The 24,463-nt window shown below is 40.4% G+C and overlaps 1 protein-coding gene across 2 annotated transcripts in view; it reads left to right on the forward strand.

Annotated features, from left to right (window-relative positions):
• Positions 1-24,249, forward strand: part of chp1.S (calcineurin-like EF-hand protein 1 S homeolog) — a 40,860-nt gene extending 16,611 nt beyond the window's left edge. The window contains exons 3-7 of one of the 2 annotated variants that reach the window (XM_041574165.1): positions 3,540-3,620; positions 14,252-14,373; positions 14,456-14,517; positions 19,973-20,095; positions 23,100-23,307. In XM_041574165.1, the coding sequence (XP_041430099.1) occupies positions 3,540-3,620; positions 14,252-14,373; positions 14,456-14,517; positions 19,973-20,095; positions 23,100-23,153 (442 nt within the window). In that variant the 3' untranslated portion in view covers positions 23,154-23,307. 2 annotated transcript variants of the gene reach the window in all.
• Positions 24,250-24,463: the final 214 nt, after the last annotated feature.

The raw sequence follows: 24,463 nt of genomic DNA on the forward strand, positions 1-24,463 counted from the left end.
ATTGTCTATATTCTATGGATTTGTGTCCCTTTTATAAACTCATTAAACGTATTGTGACTTTGTTAAAGGAGAAAGAAACTCTAAAAATGAATAGGGCTAAAAAAAACACCATATTTTATATACTGAACTTATTGCACCAACCTAAAGTTTCAGCTTGTCAATAGCAGCAATGATCCTGGACTTCAAACTTGTCACAGGGGGTCACCATCTTGGAAAGTGTCTGTGACACTCACATGCTCAGTGGGCTCTGATTGGCTGTTGAGAAGCTAAGCTTAGGGCTCGTCACTAATTATCTAGCACAAATTGAGGTTGGCCTGTGTTGACCAAGGATATATTTATGTAAATATGTATATTTATTCTTATACACATGTACATAAGTATTCCTGGTTATAAGGGTTCTTTAACGAAAGAGAGAGTTCAATCAAAATATATTTATTTACATAACTACTGGCACCTATCTATAGAAATAATACACATAAAACAAGTTACACTACATAGAATGTATAACAAATATAATTACATACAATTAGCCTATTGTATTAACCTATAGACTGACCATAAGTTCATGTCAGGTTCTGATTGGTCAGTGACCAATACATTAATCTTGGGGGGTAGGGCATGGATTCCTGAGGCAGTTCATTCCAGAATCAGGACAATGGAATGGGGAAAGGCAGTGTGTAGACAGGAAGGTTTGCTTTTCCAGCTGCCCCTGGTCAAAAGGGAGGGGATTTTGAAGCTTGTCTTTGTTATGTCCTGATCCTGTCTAATATGTAAATTACACAACATTCTTAGATACAAATCACTATATATTATATATATATATATATATATATATATATATATATATATATATATATATATATATATATAATATATATATATTATATATATATATATATATATATATATATATATATATATATATATAAAATTAAATAGAGAGAGAGAGAAGTGACAGCAGCACAGAGCATGTGCAGTGAATCAGCAGAAAAGAAGATGGGGAGCTACTGGGGCATCTTTGGAGATAAAGATCTTTACTGCTAAAGGGCTGTGGTTCCCTGGGGCTGGTACAGAAGCCCAAAACATAATTTACAACATTTCTACCTACTTCTTTAGTTTAACTTTCCTTGTCCTTTAAACAAAACACAAGCTGGGTTATGGTTTCCCTTTTAGCAGCTTAGTTGCATTATCATCATCCTCATCATCATGCTTTTTGCACGAGTTGAAGAAGAAGCTGTGATGTGTAAATAGGATTTAATCGGAAGAGGAAAGCTGAATTCACATGGGGTGCCAGAGAATTTTTTTGCTATGTTGTTTTCCACAAAAATGCAATGGCCATGGGGAATTTCTAAAACCGCACCACACATCCACTTTACATTTACCGTATATACTCGAGTATAAGCCAAGTTTTTCAGCATCCAAAATGTGCTGAAAAAGTCTACCTCGGCTTATACTCGGGTCAGCGGGCAGTAGCTGAGATTGCAGTCACTTTTAATCATTCCTTTACCAACAGTTCACTTGGGGAGAGACTGCAATATCCCACAATGCCCTCTGTTGGTTATATGAAAGAATAACAGTGACTGCAATATCACACAGCACCCTCTGTTGGTTATATGAAAGAACAGTGACTGCAATATCACACAGCACCCTCTGTTGGTTATATGAAAGAATAACAGTGACTGCAATATCACACAGCGCCATCTTGTTGGTTATATGAAAGAATAACAGTGACTGCAATATCACACAGCACCATCTGTTGGTTATATGAAAGAATAACAGTGACTGCAATATCACACAGCACCCTCTGTTGGTTATATGAAAGAACAGTGACTGCAATATCACACAGCACCCTCTGTTGGTTATATGAAAGAATAACAGTGACTGCAATATTCACACAGCACCCTCTGTTGGTTTATATGAAAGAATAACAGTGACTGCAATATCACACAGCGCCCTCTGTTGGTTATATGAAAGAATAACAGTGACTGCAATATCACACAGCACCCTCTGTTGGTTATATGAAAGAATAACAGTGACTGCAATATCACACAGCGCCCTCTTTTTGGTTATATGAAGAATAACAGTGACTGCAATATCACAGCAGCGCCATCTGTTGGTTATATGAAAGAAAACAGTGACTGCAATATCACACAGCACCCTCTGTTGGTTATATGAAAGAATAACAGTGACTGCAATATCACACAGCGCCATCTGTTGGTTATATGAAAGAATAACAGTGACTGCAATATCACACAGCACCCTCTGTTGGTTATATGAAAGAACAGTGACTGCAATATCACACAGCACCCTCTGTTGGTTATATGAAAGAATAACAGTGACTGCAATATCACACAGCACCCTCTGTTGGTTATATGAAAGAATAACAGTGACTGCAATATCACACAGCGCCCTCTGTTGGTTATATGAAAGAATAACAGTGACTGCAAAATCACACCGTGCCATCTGTTGGTTATATGAAAGAATAACAGTGCGCCCTCTGTTGGTTATATGAAAGAATAACAGTGCGCCCTCTGTTGGTTATATGAAGGATTAACAGTGATGACAATATCACACAGCACCCTCTGCACATGGTAGTGGGACAATGCACACAGTAATCCGTTTGGCAATTCTCTGTCACCATCAACTTTGCAAAGAAGTCCGGTTGATCGCTGGGGGGGTCGCTTTGGCAGAATGTGCGCTGCTGGGAGACAGGGCTGCAGTTGTGTCTAGGCTTATACTAGAGTCAATAAGTTTTCCCAGTTGCCCCCAGGGCAAATGCCCCTGAATCTTTATTACCCCACTGTGCAGATTCTGTCCAGCGCAGTTCACGGCAGCCATTTTCTGTAATCTTCGGAATAAGATTGGTGCATCAGCGCATGCACAGTTGGAGCAATCTTCCGCCATACAACAACTGCGAATGTGCCGCAAGTCATGCGTCTCTCATTCCGAAGATTACAGAGGAGCCGGAAGATGGCTGCCGTGAACTCCGCTGGACAGAATCTGCACCGAGGGGTAAGTAAAGATTTAGGGGCTATTCCCCGGGGTAGCAGCTACGCCGGGGGGGGGGGAGGGGGGTATATATATTTTTTTTTTATTATTATTCTTTCTTAAATTTACAGTTGCATTCTCCTTTAAGTATTCAATTTGGGGGTATAGTTTTCCTTTAAGTGGCACTCACTAGCTTGTTGCTGTTATATAGAGGTGGCATCCATTGTTGGCCATAGCTCAGCACTAGTTTTTGGTCACTCGGCTTGTGCAGACAGTGATGGGTTCTACAACATTATTATTATCATTAGGCAGCTGCATGAATTGGTGAAATGATGACTGATCATTTTGCCAGGTATAACCTGCCTCTCACTTAAGTATTTACATGATAGGCCTTCCAATACATTACTAGCTCCATCCTTATATTAATCATGAGTTTTGTTTTTTTAAAGCACTCCACAGAATTGTTGTCTTTGCCAAAAATGTATACCTTACTCAAAATGAGATCTGGGGTTGATTTGTTGTATTTTTTTTTCTTTTACTGTATGTTTTAGTCGAGAAGATTTCCAGAGGATACCAGAGTTGGCGATCAACCCTCTTGGTGATCGGATTATCAATGCTTTCTTTGCTGAAGGGTAAGATTTTGTTTACTTGTGGGCTGTTATTTAAAGGGGTGCAAAATAATTAAAAATAAATAAATAATGAAGACCATTTGAAAAGTTGCTTAGAACTGGCCATTCTTCAACATACTAAAAGTTAACTTAAACCAGGCCTTTAAGTTGAATTTGTCTGTAAATTGAAACATATATATATATATATATATATATATATATATATATATTATCCTGTAAATTATATCCTTATAAACGGTGAGTTCTGATGTCATCAGTTATAAACGGTGAGTTCTGATGTCATTTCTGTCACATGACTCACCGAAACTTGTGTATTATAATAAATAAAGTACCCCCAGTTGTAAAATATGAGGATATTAGAAGTTACCTCGGAGTTTCCTGACTTGTATAAAAACACTCGGCCTTCGGCCTCGTGTTTTTATATGGTCATGAAACTCCTCGGTAACTTATAATATCCTTATATTTTACAAAAGGGGTACTTTATTCACTATTATTATTTATATATATATATAGAGAGAGAGAGAGAGAGAGAGAGAGAGAGAGAGAGAGAGAGAGAGAGAGAGAGAGAGAGAGAAGAGAGAGAGAGAGAGAGAGAGAGAGAGAGAGAGAGAGAGAGAGAGAGAGAGAGAGAGAGAGAGAGAGAGAGAGAGAGAGAAGAGAGAGAGAGAGAGAGAGAGAGAGAGAGAGAGGAGAGAGAGAGAGAGAGAGAGAGAGAGAGAGAGAGAGAGAAGAGAGAGAGAGAGAGAGAGAGAGAGAGAGAGAGAGGAGAGAGAGAGAGAGAGAGAGAGAGAGAGAGAGAGAGAGAGAGAGAGAGAGAGAGAGAGAGAGAGAGAGAGAGAGAGAGAGTGAGTGAAATGGACGCACACCTTCAAAATGGTGTAAATGTGGGTGCCAGTCTAGAAAAAATCCAATAGGCAATGCAAAATGACGGCACACCAAGGAGTTGCAACCATATATATTTTATATATATATTTTAATTTTATTTATATATTATAATTTATATTATATATTAGATATATATTTAAATATATATTATATAATATATATTATATTAGATATATATTAGATATATATTATATATATTTTATTAAATGCAACAAGACAGATGTAGGTCTTAACATAGTATTTACTTTCTGTGCTCTGCAGTAGACAACACACACCAGAGGGGATTGGGGCAGGTGGTTTATTAAAGCTAAATGCTAATAAAAGTCAAGCAAACCGCAGTATGTTACTGTAATAGCCCCCGTATGTGTGAATTGTATGCAAGTTGGGTGTATGTAACTTGAAGACTCTGTACTTGTATTAGCTGCATTGGGTTTGTCCTGGTATCTTCCACTGTTCTTCACCCTCTGTGGGTCACATATTCCTCATTCTGCTCTTGCAGCAGGGTTAGTCATAAATGAGCCTCTTGGTGTGTTACTGGCCCTTTAATTGTAAAAAGCAAATGCCAGGGCAAGCCAAATGATGCCAAGTTGTTGTGTAATCTGACTCATAGGTTTCATGAACTTTCATTTATGACCTCCAGGAAGGCTTACCTAAAGTACAAATTTCATTCTTCCCAATCATGCCAACACGGGGAGGAGGCCCATTTATCAAAGTCTGAATTTATCTTAGTTTCTGAAAAATACTCCGACCAAATTCGCACTGGTTTTTTCTCCTTGTTTATCTACATTTTCCTGAAAATTTCCTGTGTAGGGAAAAACCCCGACAAAAAAGCCAATCGTATGAATTTTTCCGATTTTTTTTTTTTTTTTTTTTTTTTTTTTTTTTTATTAATTTTTGAGATTTTACAACAACTCCTACCAGGTAGGAGAAATTTTTTAAAGTAAAGAGAGAAAGAGAGAGAAGGGAAGGAAGGAAGGAAAAGGGGGGGGGGAATGCAAAGAACTGGCAAGTTACTCTTTATTAGCAATGTACAATAAGCTCTTGGATATCCCATAATACCAGCATTGAACACATAGACGAATGTAGAAGCACGTACGAATCATATGTAATTACACATAGATATATATAGAGTAGCACTCATAGGAAACACACAATGGTATATGGGAGAAATCAAAAGATAAAAAGATGTCACCCATAGAGTATGTATTAGGGTAGCTGCAACCCAGTACACTCTCCATGACTATCAGTGCTCAGAGAAAGGTAGAAAAATGTACGTTCATATAGTTGAATGCGCTCAAATTCAGCTTTTATCTCTGCATATGAGGGTAAAGAGGGCTGCTTCCAATTCCGTGCAATCAAGGTTCTGCCGGCTAGCAACAGCCGAGTAAGAGACCTCCTGGTTTGTTTATCTCTTTGTTCAGGGTCAAAGCCTAACAGTGCTAGTGCTGGATTAAGTTTAATGTGAGGGTCAACAAGATCATTAATAAGCAGGTTCACAACCTCCCAGTACTGTGTTGCAATCGGGCAGGACCACCATATATGTAACATAGAACCCGACTCTTTCAGGCATCGCCAACAGCAATCGGGTACGCTTGGAAAGGCTTTATGAATTTTGTCTGGGGTCATGTACCACCTGTACATTATCTTTACCGTCAGCTCGTGATGGTTTAGCGCTCGTGAGTATTTGGCCGTGTTTAGAAATAACCGGTTCCATAAATCCGCCGGTAGGGGTAATTGTAAGTCCCGTTCCCAGTGCAGTAATGCCGGTGGAGTTTTCGCCACACCATGCTGTAGTAGTAGGTTGTAGATAGTCTTGGTTCCTTTCTTTTCCCCAATAGGGGACCAGCATTTAACCTCAAACCTCGTTGGTTGGTGTAGTCCATTCCAATGCTTTGAAAATAGGAAATGTCGTATCCTGATATATGTATATAGCTGTGCACTCGGGAGGCTGTATTCCAATTCTAAGTTGGAGAAGGTTTTCAATCCATCTTGATCATAAAGATCACTTATCTTAATTATGTCCCGTGCCCGCCAATGGTGCAGGCTCAAGTCAGGAATAATCTCTTCCAAGATCGTAAGTGGCAGGAGCGGGGTCGGGGGGTTGGTGAGGTTGAGGTTGTGTTTCACAGTGTACCATGACCATAAAGTCGCTTGCATGGGTAAAGGCAGACCGTCCACAATGGTGCGGTGATGTTTGTCCATGGACCATATATGCGCTACGATTGAGTGACCCAAGCGAGATTTGTAAATCCAATTTTCCATGTCTACCCATTTCTTGGAACCTGAGGGTAGATGCCAGTCAGATAATTGATCTAGGGTAGTGGCTTTATAATAACGATGTAGGTTAGGGCACGCAAGCCCTGCATTTTGTTTATTCGCGTACATAATGTCCTGCGATAGCCTTGACTTCTTTTTGTTCCAAATGAAGGATGATAAGAGTCGCTGGAGCTGGTGAAAAAAGGAGTTGTGCAACGGAATGGGTAGAGCCCTAAATTTGTACAAGATTCTTGGTACAATCAGCATTTTCACGGCGTTGATTCGTCCTAGCCAGGAGACGTATAAAGTGTTCCATTTCTGTAGGGTGGTATCAGTGTCCTTCAGAAGTTGACCATAGTTGTATCGGTACATGTAGGTGGGATTAGCTGTCATTTTGGTTCCCAAGTAGCCAATCGCATGCACTTGCCAGTCCAGGTCATAATCCCGCTTTAGCCTAGAAAAGTCCGCATCTAGCATATGTATTGGGAGCGCTTGTGTCTTAGCAATGTTCAATTTGTAATGCGAGAGTCGACCAAATTGCCCAATTAAATCAAACAGTTCCTGTAAAGCAATTTCAGGGTTAGTTATTGTTAATGCAATATCATCAGCGAACAATAATATCTTATGTTCATGAGGGCCTATTGTGATGCCACGAATTCCCTGATGTTGCCTTATGGCCTGGGCTAGGGGCTCTATGCTTAAAATATAAATAATAGGCGAGAGTGGGCATCCCTGCCGAGTCCCGTTAGTTAGCGGGAATGGATCAGATAAAAAACCATTAATGTTGACTTGAGCAGTCGGATCTGAATATAAAGCCATAATGGCTTTGATAAATGGGCCAGGTATGTGGAATGCCTCGAGGACCAGTGTGAGATAGGTCCAGTTCACACGATCGAACGCCTTCTCGGCGTCTAGTGCTAGTATTAAGGATGATGAGTTACTCTTGTGTAATTGATGTATTAAAGTGATCAGTCGTCTCGTGTTGTCGTGTAGTTGGCGACCTTGTACAAAGCCGGTTTGGTCGTTATTTATCAGGTGGGCTAGTACAGATTGCAGCCTTTTAGCTATTATGGAGGCGTAAATTTTTAAGTCGCCATTAAGGAGAGAAATGGGGCGATAGTTCGGGCATTGGGTGTCATCTTTGCCTGGTTTGGGAATGGTTGAAATGTACGATTTCAGCATTTCTTTCGGGAATTGCCCTTGTATGGCTGCCGCATTTAGGGCTCTAGTAAGGTAGGGGGAGAGTAGGTTGCCGAAAATTTTGTAGTACATATTTGTGTACCCATCAGGGCCTGGAGCCTTGTGTGTCGGCATAGTGCTAATGGCATGAAGGACCTCCGCAGTCGCGATTGGATTAGTTAAGGTGGCGAATGAAGAGTTGGGTAGAACAGGAAGGTTTAGCTGGCCAAGGAACGCACGGATAGGTGCCTCAGAGGGTATGATCGTGGACGGGTCATCTTTAAGATTATAGAGGCCACTGTAAAAATTTGCAAACGTATCTGCTATATCTTTAGGGTTGACCGTAATTTGTTGAGATGCAGTTCGTATTTTCCCGATCTTATACTGCAGCGTTTGATGCACTAATTGTTTTTTAAGAGCGGCTGTTGCTCTGTTCCCCATAGCGTATGAAGTGCATTTAAGTTTTGTAAGCTGAACCTGACATCTACCCAAAATCAGCAGGTTAACCTCCTCCCTGAGCCTATTTAATTCTTCCAATACAGTGGGTGAGGGAGCCGTGCGATTTAGTCGTTCCAATTGGCTAATTTTAAGCAGTAACCGTTCTTGTTTAGCTCTTGCCGTTTTAACTCGATGTGAGGCTATACTAATTAATTGCCCTCTTATCACCACCTTATGGGCGCACCAGAGGTTAAGGTCAGCTATGTCAGGACTATCATTCAGGGAAAAGAAATCTGATATACTAGTCATCAGCTGATTTTTAACTCCCTTATCCAAGACAAGCGCATTATTAAGTCTCCATGGAGGTCTAGTAGAAAATCGATGTTTCTCTTGAAGTGCAAAGGCTACAAGGGAGTGGTCCGTCCAAGTCGTGCTATGTATTGAACAGTGAGACGTTAGGGGAATCGTATGCGGGGAGACCAGGAAAAGATCTATTCTAGAGTGTGACTTGTGATAGGCTGAGTAATAAGTAAAATCCTTTAGAGTAGGGTTATGTACTCTCCACACGTCATATAAATTATGCTGCTCCAGCAATTTTGTGAACCGAAGGGATTCTTTGGTTACTGTTTTGCTATATTTTTTGGGCAGGGCTGAGGCTGGGGGGTCCTATCCAATGCTGGGTCTAGTATATTATTGAAATCCCCTCCGATTATGACTATGCCTTGTTTGACATTTTGGACTTGATCTAATACCTGCTTCAAAAACACATTCTGGCCAGTATTTGGGGAGTAAAGGTTAACCAAAGTATAGTCCTGTTGATTAATGCGGCATATAACAATTAAACACCTGCCCTTGGAGTCAGCCAAATGCCGTATACTATCGACGGTTAAAGAGTTCCGAACGAGGATGGCTACACCTCGTTTTTTGGTATGCGAAGTCGCAGCTGCTAGCATCTTAAAATATTTATTTTCCACTTTACTTTGGTCTTTTACCCTGAAATGGGTTTCTTGAAACCAAACAATATCTGCGTGTTGCCGTCTACATTCAGCAAGTGCTAGCAATCTCTTCCGGGGGGTATTCAGCCCCCTAGCATTAACACTAACGCATTTTAGGACCATGGATACATCGTAGAATTGCTATAGTGGGCGCATTTGGCTGAAACCAAGGTGTAAGTGACACATGCAAAATAAAGACAATTGTTGCCAGTCTCCAGAGTAAGGTGGGAGGTAAAGGGGGGGAAAGCAAGAACAAACAAAACAATAGAAATAACATATATACAGTATTGCCGAACCAATCGGCTGTTCTCTTGTTGCCTGCATGCCCTATGGGGGCAGAAAGTTCAGCAATAAAGAGCAGACAAGGGGTAGATAGGTCAGATGGTACGACCTTAAATGGCACGCTCCGGTGAGTGGAACTGTAATCTGGGCAAATGACCCAGGGTGGGGAAGACAATGCAGTAGATAATTGATCAAGCAGGTAACCAGTCAAGTATTAACTTTACTCCATTCCTGATCAACATGCATCTGCCCCTGCGAGGCGGCTGTTGCACTTCAACTTGTAGGTTCCAGTGCTTGAGGGCAGATTTACCCTCGGCTGCATTGGTAATGATTTTGGTCGCATTTTGCCAGTGAACAATCAATTTGGTCGGGTAACCCCACTTATATGGTATGTCATTCTGGCGCAGGACTTGAGTCACTCCAGCTAATTCGCGCCTCTTTGCCATGGTAGCTGCTGACAGATCCGCAAAGACCTGGATGTTATCATATGGGTGTGGGATAGTTTTATGCTGTCTGGTAAACCGCATCAGATCCTCTTTAACTTGAAAGAAATGGATCCTGAGAATTGTGTCCCTTGGTGCACTACTCGGTGCAGTCTTGGGTTTGGGGATCCTATGGATCCTATCTATTATGAGGTGGTCTGCAGGGGTTTCTGGGAGCACAGCCTGTATGAGGTCACGGGCATATTGACAAAGCTGAGGTTGTAGGATATCCTCAGGAACCCCCCTTAACCGCACATTGTTCCGTCTAGACCTGTCCTCTAAGTCGGCGATCTTGTTCTGCAGCCGCTCTATCTCTGTATCCTGTGTATTAACCGTGTCAGCCATGGTGTTATGCACTTGTACCAATTCAGCCATCTTGTTTTCAAGGTGGTCAGTGCGTTCACCGATAGCTTGCATTTCTGCTTTCAAATCCTGCACAGCACGTCTAGTGTCTGAGCGGATGTCTTCCCTGAGCTGTGCGAGCAGAACTTTTAAGTTTGCCTGCGTCAAGTATTGCGGGTCGTCATACTTATCTGACTGTTGCTCTGTTACAGCTTCAGTTCGCGCTGGCGAGGATGCGTTAGAAGAGGATCGGGCGCCATCTTGGGCCTTGCTGCGCAGAGAGACTTTCGGCTGGGACCCATAGAAGTCAGTCAGTTGCAGCGGTTGCTGCTTAGGCCGTCTCCTGGTCATGTCCGCTGGTAGTCCTGAGAGTTTGCTGCCAGTTGCCACCCTTGGGATCGCTATATTAAGCTGCTTCGTGCCACACCGGATCAGAGCCACAAGGCAATGCGTGCAGCTACATGCACGCGCAAGCCACGCCCCGAATTTTTCAGATTTTACACCCGAAAACTCAGGTTTTTTTTTTTTTGTTTGTTGTTTTTTTTGCCTGAAAACCACAAAATCTTTGGGTTATTGCATGAAACCTAGCGCAGATCAATATATCTTCGGGTCTTCTCCCATTGACTTATATGCAACCTCGGCAGTTCTGAGATGATGGATTTTCAGATTTGGACTTTTTCCATCCTCTGGATATAAATCCCCGAAAGATTTGTGTTTTTATTTTCCACTAAAAATTCAGATTTTATAGTAAAAAAAAAAAATAGGAATTTTTTGAGTTTTTGGCTTTCATAACCCCCAAGATTTCACATCCATTTTTCATCATTCCCCACCTGTTTCAGGGCAATTGGGGTACTTTGCTGCTCTTTGGGAAGACTTCTCATTCTTCCTTTCTAAAACACTTCTCTATCCTGCTAAAGATACGGTTATGAAAGTGCTGGAGTAGTATTTTTACATAGGTAGCATGTGTGTATTTTATCAATATCCAGCTGTCCTATCAGAGCAAATGCCTACAGTCTAATAGAATTGTAGAACTTGGTTCAGGAGCACTCCATAGCAAAGGGAATAAATATTTTATAGCTGGTTAATAATGGAGAAAACAGTGCACCTTTTTATAGTCCTAGAAATAATAATACTTCAGCTAATTAAAGGGGTTGTTCACCTTCAAACAACTAGTTGTTTTCAGATAGATCACCAGAAATAATGACTTTTTCCAATAACTTTCTATTTTCTATGTGTCACCGTTTTTTGTTTTTTTTTAATATCAAAGGGTCATTTTTCACCTTCTAAAGCAGCTCTGGGAGGTTGGGTCGTCGACCCTGTAAACCAGTGGTCCCCAACCAGTAGCTCGTGAGCAACATGTTGCTCCCCAACCCCTTGGATGTTGCTCCCAGTGCCCTCAGAGCAGGTGATTATTTTTGAATTCCAGGCTTGAAGGTTGTATAAAAACCAGGTGTCCTACCAAACAGAGGCTCCTGTAGGCTGCAAGTCCACATAGTGGCTACCACTAGTCCAATACCAATAGTCAATCACAACAATTACTTGGCACTAGCCAGGAACATTTTTCATGCTTGTGTTGCTCCCCAACTCTTGTTGCATCTGAATGTTGCTCACGGGTGGAAAAAGGTTGGGGATCCCTGCTGTAAACTGTTCTAAATTGATACATTTAGTTGATACATTTCTTATCTTTGTCCCTGCTGAGCAGAATCTCTGGGTTTCATTACAGGCAGCTGTTAGAATTGATACAATAGTTGCTGATACTCCAGAGATACTGCTGAGAAATGGATCAACTAAATCAGGGGTGTCCAAACTTTTTTCACCAAGGGCCATATGCGGTAAAATATACAAACAGCCGGGCCACTCACTGTGGACACGCCCATTTTATGGCCACACCCCCTGATTACCATGTTCATTTTACAAATTTTAAATAAGTAACACACACATACAAACACACAGACAGATACACACACACACACACACACAGTGACACACATACAGATACACACACACACACACATACAGTGACACACACACAGTGAAACACATACATATAGTAACAGACACACACACACATACAGACAGATACACACACACATACAGTGACACACACACAGTGAAACACATACATATAGTAACAGACACACACACACATACAGACAGATACACACACACATACAGTGACACACACACACACAGTGAAACACATACATATAGTGACACACACACACACACATACAGTGACATACACACACACACAATGACATACACACACACACACACAGTGACACATACAGACAGACACACAAACATACAGTGACACACACACACACACACAGTGAAACACATACAGACAGATATACACACACAGTGGCACACATACAGATAGACACACACACACAGTAACTCACACACTCGATCTGTAACTGACTCCCTTGCCCGACTGCAGCCTCACTAAATCCACCCCTCCCCCAAGCCAAGCACCGAACAGTTTTACTCACAGTTCATGAGATCATGCAGGAAATCCAGGCCAGGTTAGGCAGCAGTTGGAGCCATGCTTTCAGTTTGTTTACTGGCTCCCCCTCCCTCCCCGCACTACACTAAACTCCAGTCACGGGGAGGGGAGGGCGGAGTTTAGGACAAGCTTCTGTAGCTTCTGTGAAGCACTGTAGGTTCCGCCCCTCAATGACGCCGTGGTAGGAAACTTTTTTTTTTATGGATGCTGAGAGGGGGGAGGGATTTCTGCACGCTGCGGGCCAATTAAAAATGGATATCGGGCCGCATTTGGCCCGCGGGCCGTAGTTTGGACACCCCTGAACTAAATGTTGCAAAATTGTAACAGTTCAGAGTCTGCACCTGAATTACTGAGCTGCCAGACTCTAACACCACAGACCGGAAAATTCAACTTTAAACTTAGATTTTGGAAAAACAGTAAAAAATAAATAATGGAAAGTAATTGAAAAAAAGTCTTTATTTCTGGGGAACAATATGAAAACAACTGAACTGAAAGAAGTGTTTGGAAGGTGAATAACCCCCTTTAAGCCAATATGTTCTGATCGCATTTTTACTTATCCATTTAAAAACAATGTATTGTAAAGAATATTTAACTTATCAGTGTTAGAATTATTGTCATGCAATCTAATACTTCTGTGTTGCATCTGTATCACTTGTAATAAAAGGGGAACTATCGCGAAAATGAAAATTTAAGTTTCCTTGTACTGACATAAGAAACTTTCTAAACACAATCAATTAAATATTCTGCATTGTTTCTGAAATAATCAAGTTTATATTCACTATTCCTCTCTCAGCATCTGTTTCTCTTCATTCTCTCTTCATGCAGCAGTTGGGTGTCAGATATTCATTGACAGATACAATATATCTTATCGGGGGGCTTCCTTTTCTAGCAGACTAATTAGAGCTCACTCACATAACTGATTCCCGTACAAACAAAATACCTGCCTTTTGCACAAATTCTGCATGTAGAGAGACATGATTTCATCATTTTAATAGATTGAGATGTAATACATCTTCTAGGGAAAAGGAGCCCCCTTATAAGATATATTGGATCATTCATCTGACCCCCAACTCCTGAATGAAGACAGAATGAGGAGAAGCATATGCTGAGAGAGGGATCATTATTTCAGATATGATAAAGAATTTTTAATTGATTTATATTTAGAAAGTTTCTTATTTCAGTATGCTGAAGCTAATCTTAAATTTTCATTTTCACGATAGTTCCCCTTTAAGGATTATATCATTTAGTTTTTTTCCCCCCCTGCAGAGAGGACCAGGTGAATTTCCGAGGCTTCATGAGGACTTTGGCACACTTCCGCCCCGTTGAAGATAATTCGAAAGATGCAAAGAGCCAAGAGCCACTGAACAGCAGAAGCAATAAATTGTTATGTAAGAACTGTGAAAAGCCAGTGTATTGCTTCCCCATCCATACATTCAAATTGTGTTTCATGCGAATCCCTCTTTCTTTTAGTTGCATTCCGTCTCTATGACTTGGACAAAGATGACAAGATCTCCAGGGATGAGCTATTACAGGTAGGTTTGCCTCTCACTTTTCTAAAACACAAGAATTGTGTATTGGCATGAATGGCTATAGAGCAACCAAATTGTGTCTGTGGCCCTTGGTTTGTCACACCTATTCAGAGAAACAATGTTGTAATCCGAGCCTGTGCAGAGAACAGCCAATGGGTGAGCATCTGATGTATTGGGAAAGCGTTCCATTGCAATTGGGGGTTGTGATGGGGTTTCTTTATCTTTCAAACACTAAAGGTCCCCATAGACGCGACGATTCTTCTTGCCGAACGACCGATTTTAGGGAAGTCCGACCAATCCTTCGAAATTATTGTGCGGTTAGTGGTATTCGAACGATCGTACATCTTACGATTTTTCGGCCGACATCTGTCGGGAAATTGATCGGCCAGGTCAAAAAATCTTTGTCGGCCCCAGTGCAATCTCTCTATGTTTGCAGGGCCAAGCAGGCAGCTCCCCTTTTTTTCCTGCAAATTGGTCTTTTTAGTTGATGGTAAATTCGTACGATCGTACGATCGTTCTGAGAAGATATTGGTCTCACGATCAGGATCTGATCTTTTAAAAATCTCAACATCTATGGCCAGCTTAAGGGTCAGTCCACACGAGCAGATTCAGGGAGATTAGTCATCCAAGTGACAAAACGCCTCTTCTTCAGGGCGACAATCTCCCCGATCTGCCTCCCCCTGCCCTCTGCCGGCTAAAATGAAAATCGCCTGCAGCAATTCACACGCGTCGCTTCATTTTCCGAAGTTGCCTCATGAGGAAACTTCGGGGCGACATTGGAAAACTAAGCACCACGTGTCAATTGCCGCAGGTGATTTTCATTGTAGCCGGCTGAGGGCAGGGGGAAGGCAGTTCGGGGAGATTGACGCCCTGAAAAAGAGGCAATTTGTCACTGGGGCGACTAATCTCCCCAAATCTACTCCTGTGGACTGACCCTAACACACGGTACCTCTTGCTTTATGTATGTTCAAAAAGAGCATAGCACTTTGGTTTCAGTGCCCCTCTCATATAAATCAGAGTAATTGGTGTTTTTCTTCAATTTTTATTTGTTTAATACTTTTCCCAGTGCTATAAAAAAAATTATTATTTTCCTGTTACAAATATCTTGCATTTTCAGTATTTTCACTGTTTTATATACATGCAGTTGCCCTTTTTTTGTTTTTATAAAAGATTTGCAGAAACAGACATTAATATAGTATATGCACATACTGATCTTTTGCAATTTGTGCAACTCGAATTATGTAACACTTTCACAATATTGCTCACTTGCAAGTCTGTGTGGTTTTTTTTATTTGCCAAGTTAGTCACTATGATTACAAAGACAACAGTGCACAAAATGAATGGTAAAATGGAGCAAAAGTCAGGCTCTTAGGCTAAAAAAACTTAGTATTACCAGTTTTAGTTTTACTAGTTCATGATCTTCCCTGATCCGCAAATCTACTCTATTGAAGTCACCACCATCTGACTGACTGTATGCTACTTCTAACCTACTTATTATGCCTGTGTTTAGCTCTAAATACGTCTTCACTCTGTAATAAAGAAGTCAATGTCTTTTAGTATATAGACAGATAGATATAGATTTATAAGCATTCCCGAAAACTCTTGCTTTTTTTTTTCTGATTTTTGCCCAAAAACGACAAAATCTTCAGATTTTTGCATGAAACCCAGCGCAGATCAGGATATCTTCGGGACTTTCGGATTCTGACTTTTTCAATCCTCTTGGTACAATAAATGCTGAAAAAATTGAGGTCTTTTGGCATTTCAAACTTTAATAAATAACCCCCTTAAAGTCAGACAGGCTTCAGAAAATGCCAAAACCTAATCTCTTGACCTATGTATTAGGGTCAGGATACACGCTCAGATTCGGGGAGATTAGTCTCCTCTTCAGGCAGCTTCAGAAAACGTAGTGCTTAGAGTGCCATCCCGCCCGCGATTTACATTCTAGCCTGGCGGGAGGCAGTTCGGGGAGATTAGTCGCTCTGAAGTAGAGGAGATTTGTTGCCAGGCAACTAATCTCCCCGAATCTGAGTGTGTGTCTCTGCTCTTAGAAGAGAATGGTGCATGGAGCAATTTTAAGCACGTTGTCACATCTATTGGCAGTTCAGGAAGCTGGGACAAAACATGCAGGCACTGGGGAGGAGTTTTTTGGGGGGTTTTCCTGCCTAAAATGCTAAGAGTCAGATGACAGTGCTTGATATCACCCCGTGTGTAAAATATTCCAAGGGATTACAATTTTCCCTATTTTAATGCTTCCCAACAGAAGATTCCTAAACATGGAGGGGGGGGAAAGGCAGTTCAACAGCTTGGTTTTCCAGCCCAGTTTATACTAATCATGAGGGCAGCCGCTAAATGAACCTAAAGCTGCTCAGTACAATAAAACTAGAATCTAAACACTTTATCCTCTGCAGTGTAGATGTAAATCCAGTAAGAACCATGATGGGCATTGGTCTGCAATGTCCCTACACCCCCCCCCCAACAAGATAGCAGTTGATAGCAGAAAATGCTATTCGCTAGCACCTGAGTTTCTGAAAGACAATCTATTAGGAGCCTTTATGTCCCGTTGCCATTTTTATATTTAAGTAAATGCTTAGGCAACAGGTTGTCCTATTTAACACAACAAAGGCAAATTCAGATATCTGACTGTTGGTATGACTGGAACAAAGGAGACGGGCTCATGTGTACCAGGAACAGAAAAGAAGTTATAACCTTTGCAAAACGACGGCAAACTAAAGTAACCTTAAATTATCTCATAGATTCCAATGAAATATACCTGCAGTTGCCTAAATATTATAAAGATCTCTAATTTCCTTGCAAGAAAAAAGTGGGAAAAAATCTTGCTTGACTTTACTGAGCAGTAAAAATTGAAGGAGTCACTGCCCAGTCAGGCCCTGTAAAGTTAAAATAAGGTGTAATTGTGTCTCTTAATCTGACCGAGAACCTTCTGTTTAATGTTTGCTTAAAGGGATAATGTCACGGGAACTAAAGGTGGCCATACACTATAAGATCCGCTTGTTTGGCAACATCGCCAAACGAGCAGATCTTTTCCCCGATATGCCAGTAACAGCAGGGCTATATCGGGGGTAATCTGAACGTTCGGCCCTATGGCCGAACGATCAGATTACGACGAGTGAAATGGACTCCGACGGGTTGGTCGGGAGAGAACTCAAATCTTCCCGATCGATATAATGTCCAGATATCGATCGGAAAGACCCGTCGGAAGCCTCTATACACGGGCAGATTAGCTGTCAAATTGGTCTAACGACGAATCGCAGCATTATCTGCCGTGTAACACCTAAAGGCATAATCATGACAATATTACTAAGTAAATACACTATGAAATTCAAGAATTGATTTTTAAAACAGTTAGAATTGTTTGTATAATGTAAATGATCAGCTCACTATTCCTTCTGCAAGGTCTCCCCTATCTCCACTGCAGTTCTAGCTGAGGCAGCCATCTTGGATTTCACTGGCTCCTCCTACCTATATCTTCCCAGCCAACTGTAGCTCTGAAATCTCGCACATGCTCAGTTGAAATTCCTTGCTTGCTTATCAACCCTTCTAAGCTATTTTCAAATCAGCCAAACCTGTGTGTTAGCTGCTGTTCAGTAGTGCTGCCACCTGCTGGAAGTTAGTGTGTGCCCTTCATTTGCATAATAACATCACCAGCAGGGGACAAGATAGGGAAATCTCCTGATACTTCTAGTGGAGGAGTTTACTAAAACAAGGCATTCTGGGTAGAATACTCAAGCCAGTGTTACAATCTGAGCATGCTCCTGAAATCTGCATATTATAGTCACAGTATGGCCTCCCTCAGTGAAAGAGCCCATTTGACAAAGTAAGGTTTTTTTTTAAAACCTGCAGTTTTTTCAAAAAACTATATATGTAGTTTGATTAAACGTGTTTAGCTGGTACTGGTCAGATTGTTAATATGTGTTTGATTTTGACTGTGATAGATGCCCTTTAACTCAGTATGCATCAGTTAGTGCTGATCCAGCAGAATTCTGCACTAAAATACTTTTCTCAAAAGAGCAAAAAGATTTTTATATATTTAACTTTGACAATATGTCTAGCCCCATGTCAGATTTCAGTTTCCCAGCTGCCCCAGTCATGTGACTTGTGCTCTGATAAACCTCAAATGGACCTGTCATCCAGACACACCAATCTGTATAATAAAATTCCTTTTCAAATTAAACATGAAATCTAATTTCTATTTTTTTATTAAAGCATTCATAGCTGTTGTAAACTCATTTAAAGATCTCGGCTGTCAATCAAATATTGTCTGCCCCTCCTCTATGCCTTATGCAGACAATTACTTTCACTTTCCATTCAGCACTTCCTAGATGTCACTGCTCTCCCCACATCCCCCCTTCTCTTCACCATTTAATTGTGTAGCCAGGACATGGGGATGGACATCGGGTCCCCTATTCTGGTGCACAATCAAGATTTGGAGATAATACAAGTCTTGTCTTAATAACAGTGTCCACAAAAGGGCTCCTGCCTGCTTGCTGTAATTATGAGTTCCCAGACTGAAGGAAACAATTAATATTTATATAGTGTAATTAAAGTTCATTTTGCTTGACTAATGTGATAAAATAAGATTTTGAATAATTTTTTTGGGTGACTGGTCCCCTTTAAGTCACTTTTACTGCTGTACTGCAAGTTGGAGTGAACCCCCCCCCCCAGCAGCAAAACAATGGGAAGGTAACGGGATAACCACTCCCTGGTAGATCTAAGAACACCACTCAATAGTAAAATCCAGGTCCCAGTGCGACACATTCAGTTACATTGAGTAGGAGAAACAACAGCCTGCCAGAAAGCAGTTCCATCCTAAAGTGCTGGCTCTTTCTGAAAGCACATGACCAGGCAAAATGACCTGAGATGCACCTACACACCAATATTACAACTAAATACACTTGCTGGTTCAGGAATGAAATTTTATATTGTAGAGTGAATTATTTGCAGTGTAGAAATAAAAACTACATCAGAAAAACCATGACAGAATCCCTTTAAGCATTACTTAAAAATAAATCCATCTATACTTACCCATATACTATTTTTTTTTTTTTTTTATACAAGGTGTTTACTCCTGGCCTCTAATAGATGTAGTGCATAAACATAAATGCTTTGTTTGCTCTGGAGGCAAGGTGCTTTTGAGTGATTATACTTACTCTTTACAAGTACATTTAAAGTATTATAGACAATGAGGGGATCAGCCAACTCTTTAGACTTGAGGAACTCAAGTCATTTTCAGCAAAAGTGGCTCTTCGAGGTGAGTGCAATGAGTCAGCCTGATGATGGTAACGATAACAAAGTTGATCTGTCCAAACTGTTGGACCTGTATGGTTTGGGTGAGCCCAAGTATACATAACTCAAATCCACAATCCACTATTCATTTGGCTAATTAAATTGGCCTGCTTGTATGAGAAACTTTGTGATGGGTGCATGCTCTCATTTACAGGTCCTACGTATGATGGTGGGTGTGAACATATCTGACGAGCAACTGGGTAGCATTGCTGACCGTACTATTCAGGAAGCTGACCAAGATGGAGACAGTTCCATATCATTCACTGAGTTTGTTAAGGTCAGTATTTGTTTTATATATAATGTAATGATTACTAGTGATCAATGCACCCCCTACTGTAAAATATATAGTGAATAAAGTACCCCCTCTTGTAAAATATAAGGATATTATAAGTTACAGAGGAGTTTCATGACCATATAAAAACACGAGGCCGAAGGCCGAGTGTTTTTATACAGGTCATGGAACTCCGAGGTAACTTATAATATCCTCATATTTTACAACTGGGGGTACTTTATTAATTATAATACACAAATTTTAGTGAGTCATGTGACAGAAATTACATCACTACTCACCGTTTATAACTGATGACATCACTACTCACCGTTTATAAGGATATAATTTACAGGATATTCATGGCTTTTGTGTATTATATAGTGAATAAAGTACCCCCTCTTGTAAAATATAAGGATATTATAAGTTACTGAGGAGTTCCATGACCATATAAAAACACAATGCTGAAGGCCGAGTGCTTTTATACAGGACATTGAACTCCGAGGTAACTTCTAATATCCTCATTTTGCAACAAGGGATACTTTATTATAATACACAAGTTTCAGTGAGTCATGTGACAGAAATGACATCAGAGCTTACCGTTTATAAGGATATTTTACAGAATATTCATGGCTTTTGTGTATTATATAGTGAATAAAGTCCCCCCTCTTGTAAAATATAAGGATATTATAAGTTACCGAGGACTTTCATGACCATATAAAAATACAGGTCATGAAACTCCGAGGTAACTTCTAATATCCTGATATTTTACAACTGGGGGTACTTTATTTATTGTAATAAACAAATTTCAGTGAGTCATGTGACAGAAATGACATCAGAACTCACCGTTTATAACTGATGACATCAGAACTCACCGTTTATATAATTAGGATATAATTTACAAGATATTCATAGCTTTTGTGTAGTTTAAGGATATAATTCCTGCACCAGTGTCCCTAAATATAGAAAGACTGTAAAAATGTACCACCATTAGAAAAATATATTTTAAGGAAAGTTACAATCACTTCTAAGGGGATTGTGTAATCACTTGGTTAATACCCTGGGCCGGAGTTCTTCTCAGAGTGCACCTCAGAGCAATCCTTTTCTTACGCTTCTTAATTCTTCAGAATAGGGGGCCAACGCATGCACAGTAGTGTAAAAAAGCCAGATTTTTTTTGTGAAAGGGATTCTGTCACAGGAAAACTTTTTATTTTTATTTTTTTTTCTTCCAAAAAATATCCGTTAATAGTGCTGCTCCAGCAGAATTCTGCGCTGAAATCTGTTTTCCAAAAGAGCAAACCGTTTTTTATTTATTTAATTTAGAAATCTGACATGGGGCTAGACATATTGTCAGTTTCCCAGCTGTCCCCAGTCACGTGACTTGTGCTCTGATGAACTTCAGTCACTCTTTACTGCTGTACTGCAAGTTGGCGTGATTTCACCCCCCACATTCAGTTACATTGAGTAAGATAAACAGCCTACCAGAAAGCAGTTCCATCCTAAAGTGCTGGCTCTTTCAGGAAGCACATGACCAGGCAAAATGACCTGAGATGCACCTACACACCAATATTACAACCAATGGGAAGGTAACCGGATAGCAGCTCCCTAACACAAGATGACCACTCCCTGGTAGATCTAAGAACAGCACTCAAAAGTAAAATCCAGGTCCCAGCGAGACGCATTCAATTACATTGAGTAGGAGAAACAACAGCCTGCCAGAAAGCAGTTCCATCCTAAAGTGCTGGCTCTTTCTGAAAGCACATGACCAGGCAAAATGACCTGAGATGCACCTACACACCAATATTACAACTAAAAAATACACTTGCTGGTGAAGGAATGACATTTTATATTGTAGAGTGAATTATTTGTGGTATAAACAATGTCATTTCAAAAGAGACTACACCATAAAAATCATGACAGTATCCCTTTAAAGGTTGCACTCTCATTTTTCACCCATGCGAAGAAAGAAGAAGCTGGAAGATTGATCGCTGTTTCGTGCTCGCTGGAGCAGTTCTCTGCCCCCTTGTAACTGTTGCCTTTCCTTCTCCTTTAAGTTAAAAACATGTTTAGGGTCAAGGCACACAGGCAGATTCGGGGAGATTAGTCGCCTGGTGACAAATCTCCTCTTTTTTGCCTTCCCGCCAGCTAAAATGAAAATCATTGGCGGGATGGCACTCTGAGCAATTTGTTTTCTGAAGTCGCCTGAAATTGCCTCACGAGGAAACTTCGGGGCGACTTCAGAAAACGAATCGCTCCAGGTGCCATCCCGCCGTCGACTTTCATTTTAGCCGGCAGGGAGGCAGTTTGGTGAGATTAGTCGGCCCGAAGAAGAGGAGGAGATTTTTTGCTGGGCGACTAATCTACCGGAATCTGCCTGTGTGCCCTGACCCTTAAAGGGGAACTCTGGCTTCCAAACCAAAATTTGATAAAGTGGCCCCACATAACACAGAAACCCCTAATATACCCATCACAATTACCTGTTTCTTCAAAAAGTATGAATAAATGCCATTTCCTATGCTGAAATCCAGCTGTTTAACAGTTCTTCTCTTTCTGCATCATTTGAAATCCTGGCAGGGAAGTTGCTTGAAATTATGTTTACTTTTCAAAAAGTTTGTTTTTGCTGAGTTCCCCTTTAAAGGATATTTATAGTTTGCATGTCTGTGTGTATGTTTGTTTTTGTAATACTTGGAGTAGGTTTCCCCTAGAATGCACCGAATCCAGGATTCTGCCTTTTTCAGCAGGATTCGGATTCAGCCGAATCCTTCTTCCCAGCCAATCCGAATCCTAATTTGAATATTCAAATTAGGGGCAGGGAGGGAAAATAGCGTGACTTTTGTCACAAAACAAGGAAGTAAAAAATGTTTTCCCCTTCCCACCCACAAATGCAAATTAGGATTCGGTTTGGTATTCGACCGAATCTTTCGTGATGGGTTCGGTGCATCCCTAGTTTCCCCTTCTGAATTCTCTTCGTGGTTTATAATAGAAATTATTTTATTCTATTTTTTCTCTTTAGGTTTTAGAAAAGGTTGATGTCGAACAGAAAATGAGCATCCGTTTCCTACACTGAGCAGACATAATACATGTCGAATATCAGGAATAAGCTCTTTGATCCAGCAGCAGGTCCATCATGAACTTGAAACTTCTGCCCAGTAAAACCACACTACGGGAGTTATTTACTAAAATCTGAATGCAAAAATCACAAACAATTAGTGTGTGTGTGTGTGTGTGTGTGTGTGTGTGTGTGTGTTGTAAGTTGATGTAGATTTTTCGGAATTTATTAAACACAGAGGATGGAAAAAGTCCATATCTGAAAATCCGGCATCTCAGACCTGTCGAGGTTGCATATAAGTCAATGGGAGGAGTCCCAATGATTTTTTGATGTGCTCTGGGTTTTCTTGCAATACCCCGAAGTTTTCGGGTGAAAATTCCAAAAAAATTGTGAAAATCAGTTTTGTTTTGTTTTTCCCCCGCAAAGCAAATTTTCAGGAAAATGTAATAAGCGTAAAAACACGAGAGGATTTGATCGGAGTTTGTAGCAGAAAATATTGAGATAAATTCGGACTTTGATAAATAACCCCCTACTTGTTTGTAGAGAGAGGAGAAGCACAGTGGAATTAAAGAGAGCAGTGCTGCTGTCATACAACTACTATATTTATATATTTCATGCTTTTTTTTTGTCTTCAGTGCAACATTCTTAATCTCAGAGACCATGAACATTAATAGCATTGACTGCAGCATTGTATTCAGTGCGTATAGAATAAGACAGGGATGTCTTACTTATAGCCTATGGCTGTCAGTGATGGTGTGAGTTCTAGTTTAGCATCTGGGTTCCCCACAGGTTAGACCTAATCACAGTGGCCTTGTTCATAGGCCTTTGCATTATGGATATCTTGCTTAAATGCACCAAGAGCCTTTTAAACAATGTAACGAATATAAGAAAATTCTATGCCATCATTTTCGGAATCTGCCTGATTTGGGCAGTAAGTTGTTTTTTGTTTTTTTTTTTTATTTAAATGGGGATATTCAGATAATCCATGTAAAGTGTTTCTGTAAAATAGCTTGTCTAAATTAAAAACAAATGTAATTGTTTTAAGCAGAGTTGACCACATTATTTAAAATAATAATTATAACAAAAATACAATAAATGACAATTCTGGACCAAACATTTATTTTCTTGTATGTTTTTTTTTATTTCAATATTTTTTATTTGTATTTTACAAACAGGCAGCCTTCGGCAATCAATGAAGACAGTATAGTTAAGTAAGTTATATATTCCAGAAACAAATTCAAGATTAAGGGGCAGATTTATCACGGGTCGAATTTCGAGGGTTAATAAACCCTCGAAGTAAAATCCTTCGAATTCAAAGGATTTTAGCG

The sequence above is a fragment of the Xenopus laevis genome, chromosome 8S (assembly GCF_017654675.1).
Source record: "Xenopus laevis strain J_2021 chromosome 8S, Xenopus_laevis_v10.1, whole genome shotgun sequence".
Lineage (NCBI taxonomy): Eukaryota > Metazoa > Chordata > Amphibia > Anura > Pipidae > Xenopus > Xenopus laevis.